The sequence below is a fragment of the Euleptes europaea genome, chromosome 18 (assembly GCF_029931775.1).
Source record: "Euleptes europaea isolate rEulEur1 chromosome 18, rEulEur1.hap1, whole genome shotgun sequence".
In the NCBI taxonomy this organism is placed as follows: domain Eukaryota; kingdom Metazoa; phylum Chordata; class Lepidosauria; order Squamata; family Sphaerodactylidae; genus Euleptes; species Euleptes europaea.
Genome location: NC_079329.1, coordinates 21412078 through 21425372, shown reverse-complemented (window position 1 = coordinate 21425372; position 13295 = coordinate 21412078). Strand labels below are relative to the sequence as shown.

Here is a 13295-nt window from a genome sequence, read left to right as displayed (position 1 = left end):
GAGGGGAAGGTGATTGTAAGCTGGTTTGAGTCTCCCTTAAGTGGTAGAGTAAGTCAGCATACAAAAACCAACTCCTCTTCTTTTTAAAATAGATGCATCTAATGTTTGATGTTATCCTTCCCCCACACACACACTTTTAGAATATTTCATAGTTGTTTTCGTGAGAAACACAGAACTTAAAAAGAAGGCTTGCAGTGCCATGCTAGACAGCGTTAGACACTTCTAAGGCAATTGAACTAAACAGACTTAGAAAGATATAACTCTGCTTAGGATGGCGTTGCTAGAGACTGAGGGAAATGCCAGTGGAAGGAAACAGGAATGTTCGAAAAGGCTTGCGGTAGGCAAAAGATCTCCCTTTCCCCAACTACTGGAATCTCCACCCAGATGTTTTATTTCAGCTCGCTGGCCTTTTATGCAGGGACGTTTCCCCACGGTCACCCCCACCAACTGTTTCGGGGCTTCCCTTTGATTATGCATGCCTTTTCTGCCAGTCAGAGGTCTCCTCGCTCTCCCCGCGCATTTTGCCCGTGTTTTCCAGATGCTGTTTTTGCCAGAATCTGGAAAATGCAGGCAAAATGCACAGGGAGAGCAAGGTGACCTCTGACGGTCGGGAAAGGCATGCATAATCAAAGGGAAGCCCTGAAGCAGTTGGTGGGGTGACCGTGGGGAAACGTCTCTGCATAAAAGGCCTTAATTTGAGGAAATGAGCCGTGGAAGGTTTCCATGGCATGGAGGTAAATAGCATCACCTGGTGAATTCCATCCCATTCAGCCTCTGTTAAATGGACAGAACCTTTTTTTCTCCAGGCAACCCTGCTTTGGAGGCAAGAGTATTCGGGGCAGAGAGCCAAATGACAAGGAGGGAAAAGATCCCTGAGGGCCAGACTATGAGAGGTTTGTGAATAGATCTTCTGAGCGTTTCCTACTGATAAGTAGCAGCTGTTTGGGAGGCGCCCAGTTTGGATGAGGGCCACGGTGTGGGGGTATTTTTAACCCCCTCCTTCAGCATTGTTTTCCTGACCTCTTCCCCCACATCTGCTATCTGTCTGGCTGGGGAAACGATCTGGTGACCCATAACATTCTTCCTATGACTTCTGAAGTACCCTAAGAGGGTGGAGTGGGGGACGTAAAATACAAAGTGTATTTTTTAAAAAATGCCAAAATTTGGATTTTAGAACACAATTTGCAAATGGTGTATGTTTAGCTGAGGGTGCGGGGGGGTGGAAGGAAGCAAATAGCTAGGGTTGCCAGGTCCCTCCTCACCACTGCCGGGAGGTTTTTGGGGCGGAGCCTGAGGAGGTCGGGATTTGAGGAGGGGAGGGACTTTAATGCCATAGAGTCCAATTGCCAAAGTGGCCATTTTCTCCAGGGGAACTGATCTCTATTGGCTGGAGATCAGTTGTAATAGCAGGAGATCTCCAGCTAGAACCTGGAGGTTGGCAATCCTACAAATAGCATGACTTGTAAAATGTATTTGCAGTGCAAACTTAGGACTGAACCATTTCCATGGGTGTCCAACTATGTGATTGTGCGTCAGTGACGAAAGAAGGGGTGGGGTGGGGAGGTTCGGGGTGGCACATGGTAGAGGAGGGGCAGCAGGGGTCTCCAGAGCTATGCGCCCTGCAGGGATTCCCTTCTTGGCCTCAGAAGACATGTCTTTATGGCCTTAAAAGCCAGGAACATGACATCAATGATCCCCTCCCCCTGCCGCTGTCAGAAACTCAGGAGCCCTGGGTGGTGGATACAGCACCACGGGGTGTTAATCCTGCCCACCTGCTCATGGCCCGGGTCCCGTTGCTGATCAGCTAACGCCGGGTTTGCATCAGTCACTGGCAACTGACTCGGAAGGCAGGCGCCAAAGAGGTCTCGCAGGACACTTTGGGACTATCTGTGAGGGGCTCTTGAGTCCTGCAAGGGTTGAAGAGCAGAAATGGCCAAGAAAGGAGGGCCGTGGCTCAGTGGTAGAGCCTCTGTATGGCATGCAGAAAGTCCCAGGTTCAAACCCCGGCATCTCCAGTTAAAGAGACTAGGCAAGTGGGTGATGTGAAAGACCTCTAGCCTGAGACCCTGGAGAGCCGCTGCTGGTCTAAGTAGACAATACTGACTTTGATGGACCAAGGGTCTGATTCAGTAGAAGGGAGTTTCATGTGTTCAAGGTTGCTTGGCAGTTAAAACTGCGGGGGGGGGGGGAGGACTCCAAGTAGGGTTGCCAACCTCCAGGTACTGGCAGCACGTGGCTTCAAAGATAATATAATGTGAAATATACCAACCGGAAAAATAAACAATATTATAGAATATAATAATTCTATTTTTTGGAAAATCCAAAACACAACATATATTCATAAACACTATGTTGAAAACCACACAGAAACCTCACTGGGTCTGAAAAAAACAAAAAATGTATATATACAGATTGCTTTTAACAACAAAACATGAACAAAAGAAAAATGAAAAATGAAGCGTCTCTCCTGGCAATTGAGAATCTTCTTAACATCTTGTGCCTGGTATGCTTTAGGCTGGTATTGCCAAAGAACAAAGAATTTGAGATCGTAGTCACTATGACCATGAGAGACAAAATGGCTGACAATTGGTGCGTCCTGAGTTCGAGCTCTTTTTAAAACATTAGCCCCTAGTGGCTTAAATACAGAATTTGACCTCTCTTGTTTTTTGTAACATGGTCACTTTAATCAGTTGGATCCTTTTGAGAAATTTTTCTCACAGCTGTGTGTATTTGAGTTTGTCCCTACATTCCTGTTCTCACTTCGAAGAATACTGACTTCTGAATGGGTTGATTATTCTTTCTAGATCCCTTTCATATGGGGTAAGACTTCATTTTTAGTATGGAGAGTTGTTCAATCTTTGACTCATTTTTAATATTAGCCTTATTGATTAGCTTCATTGTACCATAGGAAAAATTGTTCCCATGAATTTCCTTTTGAAGATTCTTTGGACTTTTTGAAAAGCAGTGGTAAGCAGTCTTATTTTTGAAATTGCATTCATGTTGTTACAAATGTATTCTCAACATTCTTAAGTTCTCACTGTAGCCATTTTGATAAGCCTTATTTTTATTATGATTATCATTATTTCTAGAAGCCATTATTATTGGTCTCTTTCAACATCGTTGTGGTCGCCAAGCTGAGGAAGGATTGGATTCCGAAACGCGTACTTGTGATAGACCCACCTTGGACCTTTCTTCGTCTCTTCGTGATTTTTCATGGACTATAATTCTTGAGTATACATGAGCCTTTGTTAAGGCCACTTGTGATAGACCCACCTTGGACCTTTCTTCGTCTCTTCGTGATTTTTCATGGACTATAATTCTTGAGTATACATGAGCCTTTGTTAAGGCCACAGAAATAATTCTTGAATGTATGTTGTTCATGTTTTGTTGTTAAAAGCAATCTGTATATATACATTTTTTGTTATTTCAGACCCAGTGAGGTTTCTGTGTGGTTTTCAACACAGTATTTATGAATATATGTTGTGTTTTGGATTTTCAAACAAATAGAATTATTATATTCTATAATATTGTTTATTTTTCCGGTTGGTATATTTCACATTATATTATCTTTGAAGCCACGTGCTACCATTTATTATAGTTTCTGCTGTTTCCAGCATAGGTATTTTCTTCTTCCAACCAACCAACCTCCAGGTACTAGCTGGAGATCTCCTGCTATTGCAACTGATCTCCAGCCGATAAAGATCAGTTCCCCTGGAGAGTGGCCTCTTTGGCAATAGGACTCTATGGCATTGAAGTCCCTCCCCTCCCTAAACCCCGCCCTCCTCAGGCTCCACCCCAAAAACCTCCTGCCGGTGGCAAAGAGGGACCTGGCAACCCAAACTCCAAGATCCTCTCAGGTGGGTCTTGACCTTTTTGGTATGGTGACCCATTTGTCCAAATTCATTTGGTCTGGTGACCCATCCAGGTTGGGGTTGTTGTTTTTTTGCTCCTTTGGCAAACTGCGACCCATCTAGTCCAGCATTCCATTTTCTCCTGTGGCCAACCTGATGGCTTTGAAAAACCCACAAATATGTCACAAAGGGTACAGCTGCCTCCATACAAGTGGCATTCTAAAGTTCACAGCCTTTGCCTATGGAGGTTACATTCCAGCCTTTGAGTAAGGCCTTTTATGCAGGGACGTTTCCCCGCAGTCACCCCCGCCGACTGCTTTGGGGCTTCCTTTTGATTATGCAGGCCTTTTCCGCCAGTCAGAGGTCGCCTCGCTCTCCCCACATGGCTTGCCCGTGTTTCCCAGATGCAGTTTTAGCCTTCCCTTCCCCAAACCCTCACCTCCCCAGATCTACCCCTAAATCTCCAGGAATTTCCCAACCCATAGTTGGCAACCCTTTAGTTGAAGGGAGCACCTGTTATTTGTTTGCAGCTCAAACTGATATTAAGAACATAAGAAGGGCAATGCTGGATCAGACCAAGGCCCATCAAGTCCAGCAGTCTGTTCACACAGCAGCCAACCAGGTGCCTCTAGGAAGCCCCCAAACAAGACCACTGCAGCAGCATTATCCTGCCTGTGTCCCACAGCAACTAATAAAGAGATAGCTAGAGGGACATACGGATGGGGCTGCTGGGGAGAATTGGTGGGCAGGGAAGGAATGAAGCATCTACAGAGCCAGCGTGGTGTAATGGTTAAGAGCAGTGGTTTGGAGCAGTGGAGTCTGATCTGGAGAACAGTGTTTCCTCACTCCTCCACATGAGTGGCGGAGGCTAATCTGGTGAACTGGATTCGTTTCCCCACTCCTACACACAAAGCCAGCTGGGTGACCTTGGGCAAGTCATGCTCTCTCAGCCTCACCTACCTCACAGGGTGTCTGTTGTAGGGAGGGGAAGGGAAGGTGATTGTAAGCCGGTTTGATTCTGCCTTAAGTGGTAGAGAAAGTCAGCATATAAAAAAACCCAACTCTTCTTCTTCTACTTCCTGCCCATGGGTACTCCCTGCATTAATTATAGGAGGCAGCCATGGAGTAGGAATCCCATCACGGCTTGATAAGACAGTGTTTCTGGAATGTTTTTGTGTGTGGGGGGGGGAGGGGAAACAATGGTTGAATTGGAGATCAGATATACTTTGAGACCAGCCTGTTGGACATCTTTGGCTATAACTCCACACTCTGTGAGGGCAATTTCTAACAAGAGAGGCACTGATGTTGCTCAAACCTTCTTAGAAGCCTTATCTTCCAATCTGGCACCTTAATGACCTCAGTGGTCCTATGGCAGGCCACTTTTTGTCCATTACACCTCCCAGTCGAGTATCTAGTAGGGTCCTTATGCTAGGGAACTCCCCTAAGATCCACTGCATCCTCATCCGCATAGATCTGGTTTCCTTTTTCAGCTCCTAAAGGATGCAGCATTCCTTCTCTCCAGGTCTCCTGCTTCAGGTCAATAACATCAACCAGAGCTGAAGTACCTTTTCTTTGCTGTTGTGCTTATTGCCCAGATCAAAAGGGGTCAAGTGATCACAGAAAATGGATGAGACATAGGATAGGCCAGGAATAAAAATGGTGTGGGCATTCCAGTGCACCAGGGGAAAGAGCGGGGCCACATGATGACCACGGGAGCTTGGGCACATCACATGAGTGATGTTGCCACTAGGAAGGACACCGTGATTCGAGGCTTCTCAAGGTAGATAGTTGATAGACGTGGGTTAAAAGACAGGGCTGAAGTATCTTGTTCACAGCCCCAAAGGGTGGATTCCCCCCCCACCCCACTTTGCAGCAGAAATACATGTGTGGGCAAGTTACGGGATGGTCCCAAGGTGTATGCTGAGGTTGGGCCCCCATCAACATTAATCCCAGTTCATTTGGATTTGGATCTTTTCCATGATCCATCGCCACATGTACCTCTGCCTTTCATGGTGATAACAAAAACAAGAGAATCCACCTTTAATTTCCCATCTCTGGTGGGTTCAAATTACCGCTGAAAGAGGGAAGCCAGAACATAAGATTGCTAAATGATTTGTATTATTGGGGCAGTGTTCCATTCCAAACATTGCAGCCTCTCAAAACATAATTTTGGATCACATAAATCTCAGCCTCTTGTCTTGACATGTCCTTAAAATGTCCTACTTGGTGGATATGGGCCTCCTAAGGATTGAGAAGGGATGGAGAAAGGATGGAGAAATGAACACACTGATGTTATTTCAATTTTTTTTTCATTAGTGTGACTCATCCAACTGTGTTGTCAATTGTTTATTCCATTAGCAGTGAGTCTCTGGTGGTCTACCCTCAGGAGACTCACTTAAAAGGCCAAGAAGGGAGATCCAGCCCATTTGGGAATCAATGTTAGCTGGTATCGGGGCAAAAACCTAAGGAATGTTTTTACATGGTAGTCCTTGGGTTGGAGACATTGCCTATATTCTTCTCACGCTTTAGCAGCGATGGGCTGGCTTCAGACTTCTAGGTGGAAGCAGGGGGAAGCCAGCAGAAAGGTGGGCCGAAAGAAATGTGAAATTCAGAGTTCACATTTTATATGCTTTAAATTCAAAATGTGACGTGGTTTGGTTTTTCTGAACTTTGAATGTTACTGGAGAAACTGTGATGGGGGAGGGGCCGTGGCGCAGCAGAAGAGCATCTGCTTGGCATGCAAAAGGTCCCAGGTTCAATCCACAGCTTCTCCAGTTAAAGGGACTAGGCAAGTCAGTGATGTGAAAGACCTCTACCTGAGACCCTGGAGAGCTGCTGCCGGTCTGTAGACAATACTGACTTGGATGGACCAAGGGTCTGATTCACTATAAGGCAGCTTCATGTGTTCATGATGAACTCAAAATGCTGGTAGTGAAATGTTGCCCCCCCAAATATGTGGTGAGAGTAGGGATTCCATATCAATATTAATTTTTTTAAAAACCCACATACACAACCAGAATTGTAATTTGGTAGTTTTGAGTGAGGGGAACTAAGACTCCATTTTTGAACCTACTCAGCATTTTATGTCAACTGTACTAATAGAAGAGAATGGAAAGAAGGGAGCAAGCAGAGGAAAACGGATCAAAACAGCGGCCACTACTCACCGGTAATGACATGTCCTGGTCATCCCGAAACTCAGGCAGGGTCTCCAAGCAAAAGATCACGATGGAGATGAGGATGACCATCACGGAGATTATCGCGATGATGCGGGCCGCCTGGGAGCTCTCGGGATGCTCAAAGAGCAGCCACACCTGTTTGAGGAATTCCCTGTTGGGCATGGGCTGCTCCTCTTCTTTGATGAAGCCCTCGTCGTTGCGGAATTTGGAGAGGACCTCCTCCCCGAGCTGGTAGAACTTGAGTTCCTCCAGGAAGACATCGATGGGGATGTTAGCCGGTCGCCGGAGCCGCCCTCCCGATTGGTAATAATACAGGATGGAGTCGAAGCAGGGCCGGTTGCGGTCGAAGAAATACTCGTTGCGGAGAGGATCGTAATAGCGCACGCGGCGTCGTGGGTCCCCCAGTAGGGTATCGGGGAACTGGCGCAAGGTCTTTGCTTGAGTCTCAAAGCGTAGGCCCGAAACATTGATCACGACCCGCTCGCAGCAGTCCTTGTGGGGACGCCCCTTGCAGTGGACAATGGGATCATTGTCTCCCACTGTTGGCAGTAACAGCTCATCCATGGCACAGCTGGCAGCTACAGGGATCCTGGCATGAGGCAGGGAGCCATGATTCAAACTTTTACCCCACCCCTGAGGCCCGGAACCTCCCCAGAGAATGGCTTGTGGCTCCCTCCAGTTGTTTGCAAAGCTATTCCACGCTGTGCCCTTTGCAAAAATTGAGATCGCTCACACCTTTATCTGTATCTCAGCCGGCTCTTTCCCTGCCCTCCTCTCGGGCCACCTTAGCTCCACTTCCTCCGCCTTCACTGATTCATTCCCTACTTCAAACATGATCTAGTTTCTGGCTTGCTTCTCTCCCCTCCTCCTTATCCGTTCCCTACTTCATGCCCCTCTCTTTTCTTTCTTGGCATTTCCTGTTAAAGCCATTCTCCCATACCCCACTACATCCAGTTTTGCTCTGGTTTCCCCCCCCAAAAGGGGCTAGACCCCCAACTCTAGATCCTCCCCCACTGCCCTTCTCTATGTCCCCTTTCTGAGAACACCCCTGTCTTCCAATGCCAGCGTCCAAGGTTTCTGCCTGTAAACACTTTCTCCAGACCTAGAGGTATCAAGTTGCCCAGGACGGTACAGACTCTTGGCCCCCTTGCCAAAATCCCAGCACCGCCCCCATCCCCATGGCTAAAAGCAATCTTAGCAGTACTTTGACTGGGGGTGGGGGGGGAGAGCTAAAAATAGCTGGAATGGTGGTGACATAGGGGCAGGCAGAATGCCCAGGGGCATTAAAAAGGATTGGCAGGGCACCTTCAAGAGGACTGTAAGCCAGAACTCTTGTGCTCTCTAGAAAGAGAGTAGTCCTAGAACTAGGACTCCTCCTGGGTTCTTGGAGAAGAAGAGTTGGTTTTTCTATGCCGACTTTCTCTACCTTTTAAGGAGAATCAAACCGGCTTACAATCGCCTTCCCTTCCTCTCCCCACAACAGACACCTTGTGAGGAAGGTGAGGCTGAGAGTTCCGAGCGAACGGTGACTAGCCCAAGGTCACCCAGCTGGCCTCATTTATAGGAGTGGGAAAACCAACTTGGTTCTCCAGATTAGAGTCCACGGCTCATGTGGAGGTAGGGTACTAGCTACCAGTCCAGGTACTAGCTGGAGATCTCCTGCCATTACAACTGATCTCCAGTCAATAGAGATCAGTTCACCTGGAGAAAATGGCCGCTTTGGCAATTGGACTTTATGGCACTGAAGTCCCTCCCTCCCCCAAAACCTGCCCTCCTCAGGCTCCGCCCCAAAAAACCTCCCGCCAGTGGCAAAGAGGGACCTGGCAACCCTATGTGAAGGACTGGGGAATCCTGGTTCTCCAGATTAGAGTCCACCGATCCGAACCACTATACCATGCTGGCTCTCAAGCAAGTGAGGACTCATAAACTAGAGGAGAGCAGACCGCGGCTAAAGGGTTTTGTTGAGATTTGGATTGGCGGCCAAAGAGATCTTACACTCAGCCATATTTAGGGCCCATCACTTCTTGGGCGTTTAAGCAAGCCTTTCCTAGCTGCCAATATCCACGTTGAAAAGTGGGCACATAAAATAGGCACACGCTCATCACTCCTGTATTAAGTCGAGCCTTCCTGTCTTCATGATCTGGCCCCTTCTTATAAAATTTATTGCGGCCTTTGACTGGTATAACAAAAGTTATCACAAGGTTTAAAAAAGTTTCAGATTTAAAACAATGATTCAGTACAACAGAAGAATAAAAGCCTACAACGGCTTTACTATCGTTCCCCCGAGTCTTGCATATCCCGAGGCAAAATTTAGCAGCTTGTCTGGATGCCCAGGGATTTTTATCAGACAGTAAGTTTTCCAATTTAATTCCATCGGATTCGCCCAGAAAGCCATCAAGCACAGGAGCTATGGATGCCAACCTCCAGGTGCTAGCTGGAGATCTCCTGCTATTACAACTGATCTCCAGCCAATAGAGATCAATTCCCCTGGAGAGAATGGCCGCTTTGGCCATTGGACTCTATGGCATTGAAGTCCCCTCCCCACACCCCGCCCTCCTCAGGCTCCGCCCCAAAAACCTCCTGCCGGTGGTGAAGAGGGACCTGGCATCCCTAACAGGAGCCCCTTCTTAAATTATCTTCATTCTGTCTGTTCTCTCCAGGCATCAAATGCAAATGATTATTTAGTTTATTTCTGTGCTGCCTTAAATTTGGCGCCATCACCTCCCCCTGCCACACACACACCAGGGCTTACAACAATTTCCAAACCATTTAAAAGTGGTAAAGGAAGAACCAGACAGTTATTAGTCAGTCTATCCAAAGGATTTCAAGGACAAAAAAATGTTTTAATTTTTCTTCAGAAAACAATAGCCAGGGAGGGAGTTTTACAACATGGCGATGGAACTTGAAAAGGGTCTTCTGTCAGTCCACGCTCCTCTTTCCTCAGACTAGGCAAGTTTCATCAGAAGAATACCATTCATACATTTTAAGATTAGGACAAACTGACATGGGAGGAAATTGTCTTTTAGGTACTGTGGTTCCAAATCATTTAGGGCCTTAAGCATGCCAGTCTGCCTTGAGTTGGTCAAGGTTTGCCTTGACTTGGGTACCCTTGACTTGGTCAAGGTCTGCCTTGACTTGGGTACCCCAGGCTAGCCTGATCTCAACAGATCTGGGGAAGCTAAACAGGGTCGGCCCTGATTAGTGTTTGGATGGGAGACCACCAAGGAAGTCCAGGGTCGCTACGCAGAGGTAGGCAATAGCAAACCACCTCTGAACATTGTCTCTTGCCTTGAAAACCCTATGGGGTCACCATAAGTCGGCTGTGACTTGACAGCACTTTCCACCACTACTAAGTAGGCCTACTCAGAATCCGACTCAGTTATATTCAACAGAGCTTACCCCCAAGGATGTGTTCTTAAGATTTCACTGTAAAGGGCATTAAAAAACAAACAAACTACCTACTGAGTCAGACTCATGTAAGGCCTGATGGGTACATGCTGAAGGATTAAATATAGGGTTGCCAGCTGCCAGGTAGTAGCAGATCTCCTGCTAATTCAACTGATCTCCAGGCGATAGAGATCAGATCCCCTGGAGAAAAATGGCCGCTTTGGCAATTGGACTCTATGGCATTGAAGTCCCTCCCCTCCCCCAAACCCCGCCCTCTTCAGGCTCCGCCCCAAAAATCTCCCGCCGGTTGAGAAGAGGGACCTGGCAACCCTAATTAAATAGCCAAGCTCTGTGGTGGTAGAATACACTACACCATTTCAGATTGCAGCTAGGGTAGGGTTGCCAGCTCCGGGTTAGGAAATATCTGGAGATTTTGGGGACGAAGCCTGTGCTGAAAATTTATTTGCATATTTTGTTTACTAGGGGGGGAGGCATTAAAAAGGTGACTGAGTACAGAATATTTTTATCACCTCCAAATTCTACCACCTCATTTGGCTGCATGTGCAGACCAGATCAAATGCTTAACTCCAAAGTGTGGGGTTTGATCGTATCCATAATATAAAAAGGGAAGGCTCTGCACATCCCTTGTGTTCTTGAAAAGGGGATGCTGCTCTTTTACTGTCTCACTCCCCACCCCCTCTCCCCAGCAGGATTTTTCCTGATTGCTCTTTCTGAAAGCATTTACTGTCTAACAGTGCCACCTGCTGCCAGCCAATTCTGTTCAAAGTCATCCATTTTTGCAGGCTATAGAGTGATGGTAGAGGTAAATGTAGGCTAGAAACATCACACGTCACTGTGATCAAGGCCTTTTATGCATGGCTGTTTCCCTCGCCGTCACCCCTCCTATGACTTTGGGTCTTTGTTTTGATTATGCATGCCGTTGCCCACTGTCAGAGGTCACCTCGCTGTCACATGAACACATGAAGCTGCCTTATCCCGAATCAGACCCTTGGTCCATCAAAGTCAGTATTGTCTACTCAGACTGACAGTGGCTCTCCAGGGTCTCAGGCTAGAGGTCTTTTGCAACACCTACCTGCCTAGTCCCTTTAACTGGAGATGCCGGGGATTGAACCTGGGGCCTTCTGCATGCCAAGCAGATGCTCTGCCACTGAGCCACAGCCTGTCCCCCTGCTTGAATAGATGGTTAACTTAGGATAAAGTAAGGCGCATTTGGTAATATGATATGTTGTGCTGTGTTAAATGTTATGTAGGTCGGTGTAATGCCTTAGTCTGTTTGTATTTATTTGTAATTGTAAGTTTAAAATAAAAAAAATTAAAGAAAAAAAAGCTTATACTGCTCCACATTTGATTTAGATTGTTTGTGCCACAATAGATGCCACATGAACACATATGAAGCTACCTTATACTGAATCAGACCCTTGGTCCATCAAAGTCAGTATTGTCTACTCAGACCGGCAGCGGCTCTCCAGGGTCTCAGGCTAGAGGTCTTTCACCTTCCCTACTTGCCTGGAGATGCCGGGGATTGACCCTGGGACCTTCTACATGCCAAGCAGATGCTCTATCACAGAGCTACAGCCCCCCCCCCAAGACTAACCCCCCAAGACTAATGCCACAAGACTCTTTATTGCTTTGGCCAAGGAAGCCTACTCCCCCCCACAATTAGCCCAGGAAAAAACATCCTTCCCCAGTTCTGCTGACCATTAGAAACGTGTCCTATATTTGATTATGGAACTGTGTCATATCGTGGCAAAGAGACTGAACTGTACTGTAGAAGATGCCCGATGCAAAATGTCTTATTCACAGACTCACCAGGTGACCCTTAGCAAGTTGGCCTCCTTGAGTGTTTTATTTATCTATTTTTATTTAGAAACGCTGTGTGCCGCCTCTCCGGAAACTCTCAAGAGGCAGCTTACAAAGTAAAAACAATACAGTAACATCATAAAAACAATGACATAAGAATGATCGATAACAAGATCAATAGCAACAACAAGAGCCAGTGTGGCGTAGCAAGTTAAGAGTGTCAGCAGAAGCTAGCTGGGAGCCTAACGTACCTCTCAGGGTTGTTGGGAGGCTAAAATGGAGAAGAGCCATGAAAACTGCTCTGGGGAGAAAGGTGGAATATAAATGAAGAAAATAATAATAAATGATAAAGAAGGCCTTAAGCACAGTGGTCTTAAATGATACCCACAAAATAGATTTCAGGCTAGAACGAGACCACAAAAACAGCTCAAAAAAGATAAAACTCCACTGTTAAAAGCTTGGGTTAAAACAAACAACAGTTTTGGTCTGCCATCTAATAGACTGTAATGTAAATGTCCAGGTATGCCTCAATGGGGATGGCATTCCAAAGGTGAGGTGCCGCCACTTAAAAAGCCCTGTCCCTGGTCACCACCAGCCACCTCTCCTCTGCAGGCATGGCACAGAGTGCAGGGCTTAAGAAGAGGATCCCAGCAAGTGGGCCGGACAATATAGGAAGAGGCTGGGAATACCGGCCTACCTTACAGGGCTGTTGTAAGAACCACAAGAAATTTTATGAACACCTAAGATTCCTGTGGCACCTTCAATACTTACCCACTTACTGTAGCGTAGGTGTTCATGAGCTGAGCTTCAAAAGTTTATACTGCAAAAAATGTGGTAATCTTTAAGGAGCGGTGGAGTCTAATCTGGAGAACCGGGTTTGATTCCCCACTCCTCCACATGAGCGGCAGAGGCTAATCTGGCGAACTGGATTTTTGTTTCCCCACTCCTAACACACGAAGCCCGCTGGGTGACCTTGGGCTAGTCACAGCTCTCTTAAAGCTCTCTCAGCCCCACCCAACTCACAGGGGGTCTGTTGTGGGGAGGGGAAGGGAAGGTGATT

At 46.8% G+C, this 13295-nt stretch overlaps 1 protein-coding gene across 1 annotated transcript in view; it reads right to left on the bottom strand.

The window, feature by feature from the left end:
* The window catches only part of KCNA7 (potassium voltage-gated channel subfamily A member 7), a 21321-nt gene extending 13634 nt beyond the window's left edge, over nt 1-7687 (bottom strand). Inside the window, exon 1 of the mRNA XM_056863314.1 lies at nt 7016-7687. Coding sequence (XP_056719292.1) covers nt 7016-7591 — 576 coding nt within the window. The 5' untranslated portion in view covers nt 7592-7687. The remainder of the gene's footprint in view (nt 1-7015) is intronic.
* Nucleotides 7688-13295: the final 5608 nt, after the last annotated feature.